The sequence below is a fragment of the Anabas testudineus genome, chromosome 22, assembly GCF_900324465.2.
Source record: "Anabas testudineus chromosome 22, fAnaTes1.2, whole genome shotgun sequence".
In the NCBI taxonomy this organism is placed as follows: Eukaryota; Metazoa; Chordata; class Actinopteri; order Anabantiformes; family Anabantidae; genus Anabas; species Anabas testudineus.
Genome location: NC_046630.1, coordinates 12,387,319 through 12,402,251, shown reverse-complemented (window position 1 = coordinate 12,402,251; position 14,933 = coordinate 12,387,319). Strand labels below are relative to the sequence as shown.

The 14,933-nt window shown below is 38.8% G+C and overlaps 1 protein-coding gene and 1 long non-coding RNA gene across 3 annotated transcripts in view; one reads left to right on the top strand and one right to left on the bottom strand.

The window, feature by feature from the left end:
• Positions 1-453: 453 nt before the first annotated feature.
• The window catches only part of LOC113148596, a 31,339-nt gene continuing 16,859 nt past the window's right edge, over positions 454-14,933 (top strand). The window contains exons 1-2 of the long non-coding RNA XR_003297449.1: positions 454-580; positions 1,649-1,768. This is a non-coding gene — a long non-coding RNA (uncharacterized LOC113148596). The remainder of the gene's footprint in view (positions 581-1,648; positions 1,769-14,933) is intronic.
• LOC113148594 (rab GTPase-activating protein 1) overlaps positions 3,694-14,933 on the bottom strand; it is a 56,022-nt gene continuing 44,782 nt past the window's right edge. For both annotated transcript variants that reach the window (XM_026340335.1, XM_026340336.1), the window contains 6 exons: positions 14,505-14,615; positions 14,037-14,141; positions 12,544-12,627; positions 9,659-9,730; positions 7,656-7,856; positions 3,694-6,739 (listed from right to left, as the gene is read on the bottom strand). In XM_026340335.1, coding sequence (XP_026196120.1) covers positions 6,617-6,739; positions 7,656-7,856; positions 9,659-9,730; positions 12,544-12,627; positions 14,037-14,141; positions 14,505-14,615 — 696 coding nt within the window. In that variant the 3' untranslated portion in view covers positions 3,694-6,616. The remainder of the gene's footprint in view (positions 6,740-7,655; positions 7,857-9,658; positions 9,731-12,543; positions 12,628-14,036; positions 14,142-14,504; positions 14,616-14,933) is intronic.

Below are 14,933 nucleotides of genomic sequence, written 5' to 3'. Positions count from 1 at the left end.
AAACTGTCATATGCTCCCAAATCTGATTAATCTGCCAGGACTCATTCTGTCCCTCCACCAGGACATCAGTGCATTTTATACTGCAGGTGAGAACAATAACATGTAAACCTGGAAACAAACCGATGGATCTTTTTAAAGTGGCTGTACTTCCTTTGGGGTTTATAAATTACACTGATACAGTTCGAAAGTGCAAATAGATGTTTATTTATATTTATGCAACAGCTCATCTGCCTCAAGACGTCAGTGTCTTTCACATCCTGCTCTGTTCTGATTGGTCAGTGTCTTTAACATCCTGCTCTGTTCTGATTGGTCAGTGTCTTTCACATCCTGCTCTGTTCTGATTGGTCAGTGTCTTTAACATCCTGCTCTGTTCTGATTGGTCAGTGTCTTTCACATCCTGCTCTGTTCTGATTGGTCAGGTTGTGGGAGTCTTCCTGTGGGCCAAACCATGCCTCAACATGGCAACATGAGCTTCCCATTAGCTTCCCATTACCTGGATTTAGCAGTTTTACAAAGGTGCTAATGGTCCTCGTTTGTTTTCCCTTTAAGTCAGTTGATGTTTACACCCCTTATTGATAATGTGAGTATGTTTTCATATTTTAAACAAGTTTTTAGACACTTTTTTTTGACGTGAAGTCGTAAACAACTAGAGCACAACATTAGCGTTAGCGTTAGCTGACTACAACTGGGCACAATCAAAACTTAAACTTTCAAAAGACCACAGGGGGATGTAAATTCAGTTTAAGGTAAATATAATAATAATAATAATGTTTTGAAAACATGGGTTGGCTAGCTAGTTAGCCAAGGTATCTGTGCACCTGTTGTAACATTAACCAGTCCAAATGTTCTGGGCTGGTGGAAAATGGTTTTTGATTCATTAGGTTGATGGTTGGAGCCATGATGTGCTATAAAAATGTCTTATTATTTCATTTAGGTATTTATTTTTGCCTATTTGCCTAAGTGAGTTGTGTAGTCAGACTTTGTATTGCACTCGTCCTTTGTATTGAGGACGAGGGAAAAAAATATTATTTGTTAAAGTGTTGTTAAAATATAAAACAAACAAGCAAACTTAACATATGTGTGATGTGTGTGTGGAGGTAGGTTGTAGGGACTTGACCCATAACTAAACTGTTCCCCTTTTTCTCTGGTTCTGCTTTTCTGTTCCTGCTTTAGAGCTAAATTTCCTACATATAAAACCTGTCTCATCCTACGTATTAGTATAAAGATGATTTGAAACAATGTCCGACCTGTAATATACATTTTTCTAGGTTTAGTTTGTAAAATTATTTTACTGTGACCATTCTCATTGTGCTGATTCTAATGTACATGGTGAGCTCTGTAGATATTAGACATTTTTAGGTGGATTGATCCAATGAGGACAATGTTAGAATAGAAAGAGCCCGTATGGTTTCAACAATCAACACCTACACAAGTTTTCTAGAAGAAGTTCTCATTATTTTCTTAACACTTCACACTAATTTGAAAACCACGATTGTAGTAATCAGGTGTCATGGATTAAGAACATTTTCAGTTTCTTTCCCAGAGAATACCCTCAGGCTCAATTACCTATTAAGAGGGAAATGATAGCAGAGTAATTGGACACAGCAGAGGAGTGTGAAATTTTAACTCAAATATCTTTTCTGAGCAGACGGAGGGTGTACCTTGTTCGCACTCCTTACCTGAACAAATGAGATAACAGAGACGGGACTAACAAGATTCAGCGCTGAGGATTTCACTGTAAAGGGTTTCTACAAACATTCACTTACAGGTAAGTGTGTCTCTCATGAGCAAGAGGGAAAACATGACTGAATGTTAAGCGTGTTGCTGTATATGTACACGAAACAGTGGTAGAACATCTGTTCAAACATCTTCCGTAACAGTATTCCCCAAAAATAATCAACATGAATTCATTAAAGAAGACTTTTGTGTTCTGTAATCAAAGCTAAAGGTGGTCCAACGAAATATTAGAGTGTGTGACGTTTTTTTGGACTTGCAGTGTATTATACAAAGTTATAAGACCAAAAATCAAAATAGATAAATAACCTAATTAATATAACAGCAAAATCCCAAATGCAAATGTGCCGCAAGTGCAGTTCCTGCAGGCCTCAGTGAAAAACCTTTTGATCATTATTTCTATCAAGATGAAAATAAAATACTAGTACTGTAGGTTATTTTGGTTGACTAGGAAGATAGTAAGTGTACAGAATATTTTTATTAATAATAATTGTAATATTATCCTCCTGAGAAACTGTCCCTGGAAAACATCCATCCCATCAGCATTCCTCCTTTGTGTTTTACTCTGTTGCTGCCTGCTGGTTGTATTTATAGCTCTGTAACGCAGGAGAAAGGGGGGGAGGGGAGGGTGTCAAGCTGATATTGCATAATGCTGACGCTTGTTACCTCCACCCGCTGCAGGTAGCGGGTTTCCAGCTCCTTATGTGTGCTGCTTTGCAGACTGCTGCAGCAGTGGCAGACACAGGGCCAAGATCCCAACAGCCATCATCATGTAGGGTGATAATTTTATGGTCCCATACTAAGTTATAAACACTCCAGATGATTTATCTAAGACCTCCAGCACAATCGGTGCACGCTTTATATTTTATACACCAAGGCGAAGGCAGAAAATAGCTCATCCCTGACACAGATAACAATGCAGCCATATGTTATGAGAAATGTTCTCTGAGGGAGAAGATGAGAGATAGAATTGGAGCCAAACTAAGTAAAGGCTATGAAGAGATTTCCCTGCAGCTCCAGGGAAACGGCTCGTTCAAGTGGCTGACAGATAGAGGCTGTTTTCACAAGACATAATTAGCTAGAAGAAACAGGTTTATTTTCATGTTCAAAACTCTGAGATGTCTGGAGAAGTGTTCCCGAGAGACGACTTAGAAAAGTCTCATTATAACAGCAGCATGCTTCTCTTTTTATCTCCTCCCCCTTTTTCAGCTGCAATACGACACGTTAGTAAGGAATCTGATAGGAAACAATATTTTTAGCTTTATGGATTTTTAAAGAAGCTGGCTTTGAAATCGGGAAACAGATGAAGGTGCAAAACAACACCAACAACTACAAAAAACTTATAAATATGTATCTTAAGCTGTTAAGATGTCAGAAAACATCTTGGTATGTGAAGAGTCTTGAAAGAGCCATTCAGAGCTGCAGTGTTGATAAAGAAAAACGGCACAGGGATAGTTTTGATATAGTTTTGATGATTGTCCAATTTTTGTCAACAATGCATCAAAATATATGAATAATTTACAATAAGACTATTTCCATGTTTCTGTCGTTGGACTAATCTTTGACTTTGACTTTATTGTCCCCAAGAGAAACTTCTTAACCACCACACTGCACTTGTTTGACAGAGTACAACAGACACAACAACAGCACTAGTTTCAGCTGTTTCTATGCGGCATGTGTATGTATGTACAGTATGTCTGTCTGCTGTCATCACTGGATACTTTCACCTTAATTTTAGCTACTTTAACAACACTAGTCACTTTGTAGGTTTGTCTACACTGTCCTACTATGTTTCAGTGAGGTTTTGGATGTACTGTAGCATTTTTAAACCCTGACTCACAGGTGGCTCTTCATCAGAGTTGAAAATGTTGTAGTGTGTTACTGTCGTCTGAAGCAGTAAAAGAACCACAGTGATCTGTGAGATGTCTTATATACAGAATGCAACAAAGGAGACAGATATTTTTGTGTTGATATCTTTATATTGAAATTCATGAAGTATACACTATGCATCATACACTATTACAATTTCCACATGATGATAATGTTTTTGTTGTTGGATGATAAAGCTACGTTTTGGCATTTAATTCACCAAACAGCAGTCTGACTGAGAAGCTGGGAGCAAAAAAAAAAACATTAAAAACATAAAACGTGGGTTAAACTGTAGCACGGCAGCAGGTAGGTAGGTAGGCAACATTAGTTATAGTTACAGAGTACAAAATCATAAACAAAACCTGTAGTTTTATGTACAACCCAGTGCCTTTAGAGGGATGGCCCTTAGTTTCAAACTAAGGGCCTTTTCAAACTTATCTGGACTTTCCTCTCACAAGTAGATTTCAGCCAATCAGAATCTGCCTTCAGGTTAGATTCAGTTTACAATTTGGGTTAATTTTAGGCCGGCAAAAGAAATTTCTTTCAGACTAATGATTATTAATTATAAAATTGGCATTGAAATATTGTTGAACCCCCTTTCTAGTCAGCAAAATTTGGAAACACTAAGACTTTTTAAACAACCCATTCCTTCTTGACTGATTTAAATTTTTGCCTGTTTGACTGTAGTTCTGAAACTAATGGTGTATCTCTTAGATAATGATTTACATTTATTATGCAGAGTTACACTGCACAGGCATTTGACAGATATTTTTATGTGTGTGACTTTTCTAGTCCTACATTTACAACAATGCACATATCTACTCTCACTGGCCACTTCAATATTTACTAGTTAACATCAGCGTTTTCCTCCTGAACATGTTGAATTCTTTGAAGCATGAATTTGTCAGTGTAGGAAATTTTGCTCCACACTTGTTCAATACAGTCAATCAATTCCTGTAGATTTTTGTGAGCTGTGAGATGCTTGGGTTGTGATTATCCTGTTCCACCTCATCCCAGAGGTGCTCTATTGAGTTGAGTGCAGGCAGCCAGAATAAACACGAGTTTCTGTCATGTTCCTGGATCCATCTTGAGGTGATGAGCGCTTTGTCACATGGCAACGATGCAAGCCGAGAAAACACTTTCCTCACTGTAACCAGATTTTTCATTGGACTTAACACAGCATTCAAGCTTTTAGTGACAGTTCTGACAGCTTTGCAAAAATCATAAACAAAAATTCGGTAGTTTGTAGCATTTTCCAGTCATTGATCATCTGCCTACTCTGCCTCATCCACTAGCTCTGACAGTAAATGTCAGCAATGAAAACTAAAGTCGAGCCAAGATAAACAAGTCATACGTTGTAAGATGCCCTTCTGCATGAATCCTTGTGTGTGTCCTGTTTTCTTCTGATCTCTGTTGCTGACAAGTCATGTTTGTTTTGCTGCCTGTTTTCTTCACCATCCTTATCTAGTGCTGAAGACACTAGTAACTTATAGTTCACATCTTCCTAATGGTTTCTACAAGAAGTAGCCCCAATGGCATAGTTTAGATGGATGACTGCTTGAAGTGGCCACTGAGTGTTTGTTATATTCATAATTCAAACACCCTGCTCAGCAAAGTATCAAACATGATCCTGCCAGTCCATCCTGGTGGTCAAAGATCAAGGAGCAGCTGGTCCCATTATAGGGAAGAGGGTGAGGGGTTGAAAGGTGCATTCAAGTGCAGCAGGGACATTTTGTATGTATGTTTTCCATTTAAACTTCCCTCAGTGATGTTTAAGGTTCTTAAATTTATTGCACTATTGTGGGGTTCAACAATTTTCCAAAATACAGACACATACTGTGTAATACATGTCTGGGTTTGCATGGTTCAGAGGTTTTTTCTAGTTTGTTTGTGCAGTGAGATCCAAACCAAACAAGTCTTAAACATGTTTTAAGGGTGTCTGAAATTTGATATGAGGAAAGTTGTGCTGCTGTAGTGGTAGTTACACCAGCTTGTAGAATGCTCTTTCTCCTGTAAATGTAATATTGATATCCGATAGTATCATTTTTATCAACCTTCAAATCAAGGTTTTGTCAGCAAACATCTCTCAGCATCATCCATATACACATTTGAACATCATAGGAAACTTGACAACCAGGAAAAGCTGATTTCCCTTTACAGGCATGCACACACTTGTTACGTTAGTGCTTTTTCTCTCCCTGGATTTGCGCACACTCAGTTTCTTTTACTCTTATACACACAGTTTAACGTTATTTCATTTAATTATTTATGCATTCAGAAGTATTTTCACACACGGCTTACAGTCGACACAAACAATGCGCGCACGCACACACACACATACACCCAAACATCCTCTTTAAAGGAACACGCTCACGTACAAAAGAAAGGTATTGTTCAACATAAATTAGAAACAGCTCAGTTTTGAAAAGGCGTCTGTTAGCTCTCGTACCTAAAACAAAAAATGTACAGGGACTGGTTGTTTTTTGTGCCAGTAGTTTAGAGGGGAGGCCACAGAAAGAGAGGAAGGACGGAGCGTTTGCTCTTTTATCCTGTCAGGACAGGTTCAGTTCAGATGTCCTACCTTCCTTCTGTGGGTCTATAATAAAATCAGCAGTACAAAGACAGAAATCATTGAAGCATTTCTCCTTTTTTTTCTTTTTTCTTTTTTTACACTTTTCTTTTCTGTGACCAGTGGAAGCACATTGTTTTTCTGGGTGAAGTGGTACCAGTGTACTTCATGTTGTATTTTTCAACCCCTTCTCATCAGCACGGTTGGCTGTAGTCATTTGGGGTGGAGAGGGGGGAAACTTGTGTGGAGGTGATTAGATTAGGAAGAGGAGGAACAAGGAAACACAAGGACATTTCTAACTGGAACATGTAACACAGTTTGTATTAATGGTCATTTCGGGATTTAACGGTCAGTGTTCAAGTTATGGCCCAGTGGGTTAAGGTGCAGAGCTGCAATGAGCTCCAGACGTGGTCTAGGTCAACTTGGGTGCATGGGGTTATCAGGTTAAGTGGTCTCCTTGCCTTGGTTCCCAGTGACGGTTTTAATGGAGCTGAGCGTTCGGTTAAACCAGGTCTTCTTAGCAGCCTGCACCTCGTTGAGGGCCAGACCCAGGTGGTGTTCCAGGTCCTGGTTGAAGTAGAAAGAGAATTATGAGTGGCAGTCAGGAGAACAGGAGACATGAGAAATCTAAAATAAATTGCTGAGTGTTTGGCTCTTGTTCTCGAAGACCACGGACGTCTGTGTGCTAATCTATTTTTATAACTTTTTCCCTTTACAACAAAGGCTCTTCCCACTGTAGTAGACATCATTAATCATAATAGATCCTCATCTTTTATTTTGACATCACTTGTAATAAAGTCATCACAGAGCTCTTTGTTCCTGTCAGTCAAAACCTTTTATTGTGCAGTAGAAAGTCCACATACATCTGCTCTGGCCCAGTTTAACTTCAAATACATCAGGCTAAAATAAACTGAAACTGTATAACTGGGTTCTGAAGCTCCCCATTTTAGGCAGAATGTTATTTTCTAACTCTGCTAGACCTTAATGTTACTTCAGAGACTGATCACAGTATTGTCATCACCTATTTCGTAAATTAAGTCAAGAAATAACGATCTGTTTCTTTTACTGTATGTTGTTAATAGCATATTTTAAGCAGAGTAGACATATCCCTACAGTAACTTCCCTTTTACATTGTGCTGCATAAAATCTGATTAATTTTCTCATTGCCTGGAAAAGTTCAGGCAGTGAGAGACGTCCCATCTTAAAGCTGCCTGTATCCTCCCAGTGAAACTGTTCTATTCTTAAAGGCTGCCAAAGTAGTACTGAATGTGTTACAGCAACAAAGGCTGGTATAGCAGACAAACTGTTACTCAGTGTCTGTTCCTTTATTGACTTCTGCACCAGCTACAGGAGTCATGACGGGATGGGAAAAGGACTAGTGTGTCAACTATGTGACATGAAGAGGGACTTGTTTTTTCTTAATATGTGACTGCAATCATGCATCTGGCTTATTTTGTAGGTTGATTTGACTTTGTAAGTGTACCTGGATTTTGCACTCGGCCTCCACCAGCTGCAGTTTTGTCTGTGCTAGTTCCAGCTCCATCTCTCTCAGTTGGTTCTTTAAACCCTCCTTCTCCTCATCTATCTCCTCAGCCCCTCCAGCAGGTGCTGTGGTCACAGCAGTCCGCACTCTACCATCTTTGTTGAAAAGACTACTGCACTTCTCACAGCCTTCCACTTTGGACTAGAAAATAATTTAGGAGGAAGAGAAAGAGGAAAAGATAATGTAATTTACATCTTTATACCAGCAGCGGACCTTACAAGCCCTTTTTTGTTGATTTATCTGCTTTAATAGCTGTTCCCAATGTGCAAAATGTTTGAAAATGTAAGTCCAAAAATAACACTGAATAGCAGGGTAGGGCAGTTAGTGTCCACACAAATGTCTGACAAATTACTAATGTATAAATGCAAACATCTACAGCCAAGTCATTTTATATCATCATCCTATCCAAAAATCATTAAATACGCCAAATATAGTTATTTAGTTATTGAACCACCCTAGGGGGCTAAAACATTAGAAACATCTCTAATAGTGCACTCTAGTACGTACTCCCCCTCCCACTATGAGCCCAATAATACACATATAGTAGAATTATCAGTCATAGCTTTGTAAAGGTGGATTTCACGGCAGAGCTGCCGTATTAGATTACAATAGATTCCTAGGTGTACCTAGTAAAGTGGCCATTGAGTGTAACTAGAAATGATAGCAGGGTGTTCGTTCTCTCCAAGTCTGCCTCATGGCTACCAGACTTCCTAATGGCAGAATCACTTGGGTGCTGTTCAGTAGGCTGACTCCTTCGAGACCACTGCAGACAGATTGGGGCCTAAGTTTGTCTAAGTAGCACTGTCTACAGCACTTTACAGTCAAGGCTGTGTGCTTTAGCAACAACAGTTCACTTTGTTGGTTGATATATTCCTTTTGAATTATTATTTCATACCGATATTGTATTTAATTTGGATTGAACTGTCGACTGAATTTTAAAGCTGAACAGTAATTATACATAATGTTTCTACAGTAGTCTCATCACGGCAGTAGTGGATGGGAACATTAATGAAGCAGCAAAGTGTCTGAGCTGAAATTGTTTCTGTCATCACTTTAAATAGAGTTCTGGTGAATAAGTATGTCAGGATATTTAAACATTTATAATTAACACTGCTGTAACTTACAATTATACTGTATATATTATCAACTGCTCATCACCGTTCCCCTCCATCAGTTATAATTGCAATTACTGACAGTAACTAAAGCACCAACAAGATGACAGGCGTTTACCTCCGCCACACTCATACACATAACTGCTACACCCTTTATAGGACTTGTCCTTGGTGCAGTTAACCTTTTCCTTGTTCTGTCTTACAGCTACAGTTTCCACAAAAAGTGCTCATGGGCCTAATCCCTTATTCATTATTAATGTATTATTAGTTTTACATGCAGGTAACAGCCAGATTTTGACACTCGTTCAGATTGTACTATTCTTTTTAAATCATAGTCATCATGACATCTCTGCGTCTGATAAATAAATTATACATTTAAAATGCAAACTATGTAAATAACAGACACACCATTACATTTTATGGGTCATTATTTGTGACCACTTGCTTTCAGCATTCTTAATAACAATCTACCATCATGTTTGCCAATTGGGGATAATGGAGCAAAAATAGTTTCTCAGTTGCAGATACTGGCTCTTAAACAGTTTATATCTAAATTGACTAAAGGTATAAAGAAAAAATCTACACATTCAGAAGACAGAAAACAGCCAGTTGTAATGTGACACTGTTCATGGCACTCATCCAGAAGTCTGAGAGCTGTAGTTAAAATCATTACTGCTTCAATTAGTAAATGTAAGACACACATTCATTCATATACATGACACTTAACAGCACAACTCTGCATTTATAATGCAGACGGTTAATGCACAGGATGTTATGAGGACGTGCAGCAGTGTTTAAAAGTGTGTGAATGTTTGCAGGAGTAAAGCTCACCCTGATTTTCTCAAGTTCACCTCGGGTGGCTGTCTGTTGTTTCTCCAGTCGTTCACTCAGCTGGGAGCAGATCTATAGATAACAGGGAGACGTTTGAAGATCAGAGTTGCACTGTACACTAATTACTGTGATACAACCAACAATTTATGTGTAAACACTGAGCTAGGGGAACAAATAATGCTAAATTACTCTCGATGATTATTTATTTTTAGGAGGGTTTAAATGTTAGCACTTTTTATGGTGGTAGAGCATATATCTCATGGGACAAGGGAAGTAGTCTGTTGTGATTTCTTTTCTTCTGACTGAACAGAACATCATGCACTACCTGGCCCACAGTGTCCCCAGCCCTGATGGTGGCTCTTACAGTATGTCAGAGACTTGATCTAAATCAATTAGAGGCATCAGAAGATCCTGTTTTTCCAGTAGTACTCAAAGGATGTACATCAATGCATGTGCATTTAAACAATCTCTTTTTCTGCCCCTCCCTTCTTCCTATATCTATAACGTCGATACCCCCCCCCACACACACACACACACAAACACACTCCAGCTTACTAAAAACAGAAAGATCAATGTGACATGAATCATTCTAACAAGTACACTAGGTAATCCCACCTCTCTGCATCATATACTGTCCTCCTTTAGAGATCAATCTATATATCTGTGTATCTGTTATCCTTAGCCATCTTTCACTTTCCACTGTTCATGGTTTGCCTGCTGTCTTCCTCTCCACTGGTATTACTGTACCCATCTCTCTACATTTCTTTCACAACTACCAATATCTTATCCCACTTTATCTTGCAATCATTCCATGTTATGCTATACACTTTTACTTTGTGAAGCTTTAACTTGAGCTGGTCTGACTCATTTAAGGCGACCATTTGTCTGACCACTAAAATTAGGCCGTTTACTCTGTACATGATTAGTTGAAGGGGTAAAGTTGACAGTGGGGAGGAGGACAGCATGTGTCGGTCTACAGTTAGGAATGCGAGCAGTATATACACTTACAGTCAATGAGCATATTGTAAGTACATGCAATATTAATATTAGCAAATAGAATCAAACAATAGGTCTGCAAATCATGTCTTTCGGCCAGACTAAGTGTATGTACACGGGCTCTACTCCTACAACTGAGACTATGGTACACAACCAAATACTGTTTTTAGTCTCACCAATAGCAGACGTTTCTCTGTCTTCATATGTTGGAGGAGCAATTAGCACACAAAGCTTTTTTGGCTATAATCCTACAAAAAGGAACTTGGCATAGGAAAATGCTATTTGAAGAATAATTTGAGTTATCTGGTTTGGAAAACAATGCAGGCTATTTCGGGGCATTCCTCAACTTGTCAATCCCATAGGACTGATTGCTGCTGTCCTCCCTCTGCTCTTCTCAACAAACTTCTCTTCATTTTCTCTCTCTACATATATCACCCTCTTCCTCACTGTCACAAAAATAACTATTTTTAACAAAGCCCAATTTTCACACTTAGCTCATCTCAGCATAGCTTTAAGCTACGTGCTAGCAATATGAAGGCAGCTTTCACTCATATTACACATACAAACGCACAACTATCAAATCCCCTCTCCTCCTTGATAGCTCTTGTCACCAGTTTTCAGATCTGCTGTCAATTCCACTCTGCTGCCAATATTTTTAGACTCAGGTGAAGTTAAGGTCTGTTTCTAAATGAGTCTTCCTGCTATTTCTGTCAGCCCGCACAGGGAGCGATCAGACCAGGACTGTTGCATAATGTCTGTGCTGATGGTTACAGTACTTGATCTGGATAGGTTTATATTTAAGCATTAAGTGACAGGATGAGATCTGAAAGGAAGAAAATCACTGTAAGAGGAATTCAGAGAGACAGGAATTCAAAATATGCTCACAGACTCAGTCATCAAAGGCTCTGGGTTCAGCTCAGGGGCATTTAGTAAAATTAGACATTTCTGCTTCGCAAACTAGATGAATGAATGAAAACGGACTGATCTCACATTATTTTTAAATATTTGTGGCTAATCTTGCCACAGCAATGGCTTGATCAGAGCTTAGATATGAAAGACAAGCCAAAAAAGGAAAGATAAGTGGAGTAAGAAGTGCTCTAAGGTTCACTCCTCATATATCTAGAGTTCAGGATGACACATATAAAATGCAGGAAGACAAATACTAATGCCTTCAAATATTAGAGTAACAGTACACAAATAAACTAAACAAATAAATAAAAGTTGAATAAATGCATACAGTACATTTAATGAAATGTGCAACCAGTTTAGCCATTTGTTGCCAGAGGAGCAGAGTGTGAGTATCTCAATGATACAGCTTGGCCTAGTTAAAATCCTGTCCTGTCCTTGTTAACAACAAGTTATTCCTTTTGGGTCATTGCGAGTCCTCTGCATGTTTCTATCAGATCATCAGTTAGACTCCACTCTGCTAGTCTTACACTGTTTTGTGTGCACTCTTTAATTTGTAATGTCCATCTGTATTTGTGCTTTCTTTAACAACTTTCTATTGCTACTTTTGTTTTTATAACCCCTCATAAAATGAATAGAAAGGTAAATAAAGGTATATATCATAATAATTCTAAATCTCTAAAACGTTTGATGATGTCAGACTTTTAACCAGAACTAAGGGGTGTAAAGCATGAACACCATTTTTTTTGTCTCTTTACACTGGCTCCTTGGAGGTTTTGGGATTGATTCTATTCATTTCCTTTGGGGAGCTCCTGGCTATATTTAGACCTAGATCCATATGGACCTGCATATAGCTTGAGATATTTCAACAAATGGCTGTAGACAGAATACAGCATTAAAACTATTGAGGTCACTGTTATTTTTCTTTTATGTTTTGTTAAATTTCTTTCTGTATATTACAAGCTGAACTTTACAATACATACCTGCTTATATTCTCCAATGATGGAGCCGTTCTTCTTAATCTCTGATTCAGATTTATCAAGTTCTCGTCTGCACATCTCCTTCAACTGTGGAAACACACATGCACAGAAACCTTTAGGTCAATACACGGCAGAGACCAAGGACAGAGAAAGAGTCTGAGACTTCAGAGACTGTGTGACTGCCAGGAAATGTAAAGTAGATAGAAAAGGGTATTGGCAGATGTGAAGCTCAGGGCAAAGTCATGCCCTCCATGCAACCTGCATACAAGCACATAAATCACTCAGAGCTACACCTACACACTCAAGAAGACAAGAGACATCTGAAGGACAGCACTGAACACATATAGGAGCACGGGTCTGCCCTCTAACTCAAAGAGATTCCGCATTGAACTCATGAAAATCAACATCAAAGATGAACAGACAGACTTTGACATTGACAGGGTGAGAGTAAGGAAGCCTGGATTATAGTCTTTTCTACAAATTATACACAGAGACAGGTCTACAAAGATATACAGACTAAAACATAAAGTGGTGGAGAGACAGACACATGAATACACATAAATGTAGTGAAGGTAGAAATCTAAAAAAATGAAAAATGCACAAACAGCCCCTTCATGGATAATTATGTTTCAGCTGGCAACATGTTATTTAACCCTAACTGATGCAGTAAGTCAAATTGTGAGTTGTAAGAGGGGTTCAGGTAACATGACACATCATTTACACACATGGATTAACCAACAGTCAAGACCTTAACCCCACTTTTTTTTGGGATGTGCTGGAGAAGACTTTGTGCACTGGTCCGACTCTCCCAACATCAACACAAGATCTTGGCGAAAAATTAATACAAGTAGAAGCTTACTGAAACGATGCCACGCTGAATGTGTGCTATAATCAAATCTAAAGTTGGTCTAGGAAAATATTAGCGAGTGTCTGACTCTTATTGTTGGACAGGCAGTGTACATCACATAATGGATTGCAGTTCAGTACGACCACCTCAGAAAAATATAAATTGCAGCCTAAAAACCAATATAATGAATCTAAAGACAAACAGCCACATAGCATGAGTCTGTAGGTTTTTATTCCAAACAAGCACCGTAGCAGGTCAATATAATGATTAACACAGTTTCATCCACAAAAAGAGATGTTAATGGTAAAACAGTGCATTGCTGTGGTTGGTTTGAATGAAAACCTGCAAACAGTGGACTTTGTCCATAACACAGATGGCTCGGGCCCAGCTTGTCACATTAATATTACACAGTTCCTGCTAGGTGATTTTTAGACCCAAGGACAGGAGATTTAAGCTTTTTCTTTTCACAATAATTCATTCTTCTGGGAATCTGTTTTGCAGTAGTGCAGATGCTTCCCCACCATCTATAACACTGTGTCACATGAGATTTAAACATTTATTTTAGACAACTGGGTGGTTCAAGAAGAGCTTTTCCTCTTTAGGAATCTAGTTTGAAACTAGACCAAAATGCTTCATTGTTGGCTCTAACCTGTGCAGATTCTTCCTCCAATCGTCTCTTCTCATCCTCAGACTCCACCAGTTTCTGTTTGGTCAGCAGCAACTCTTTATTCAGGGCGTCTGCCTTCTCCTCAGCCTGACACACGTGCACACACAAAAACACACAAGACAGAATGACCCAGTGTTTATGAGCTTATTGAAAGTTAGACTTGCCCTACTTACATCTTTGTTTTCTCTCTACTGTCTCTCTTTTCAAGGGCAGTCAACACAAATGTGCAATCCCGTCCTTCACACACATTCACTATAAACTGTGTAATGTATGGTGCGCTTCTGTCCAACAAACATACTTATTCTTTCACTCTCCTCTTGCACAATTGTTGCCACATAAACCGCATACTTGCCTCTGTTAAGTGACTGTACAGAAGTGAAGAAGTCCCCTTTTCATGTAAACAGACACCCATAAAATGACTTGAATATATATTTTTTCTTTTGCTCTTACATTGTCAAGGTCTTTGCGCAGAGCTATCTTGCTGCTAACTAGTTCATGTGCCAGGTCGTCGTTCTCCTGCTCCAAACGCATGTTGGCCTCTTGTAAACGACGGTTCTCCCTCTAGACAGTAAAAAACACAAGGAAAAGGAAGAAGAGAGCAGGAAAGAAAAATGATAGTGATGACAAAGAGAAAAAAATGGGACAGCAAAACAGAAGAGTATATGAGCAGAGAGAAGTGAAGGGACATGAAAGAGGAAGGAAAATGAAGAGGTAGCAGAGAAGGGAAAATGAGTCAACCATGAAGCTTTGCGATTGAAAGGGTTAGCATCTCTTCCTGGTTCTCGAGTAATGCAACAATATAGAATGAAACTGAGTAAGTGTCAAAGTTAACAGTGATCCTACAACAGCATGATTGCACAGTTGTTTGTAATGTTTAAC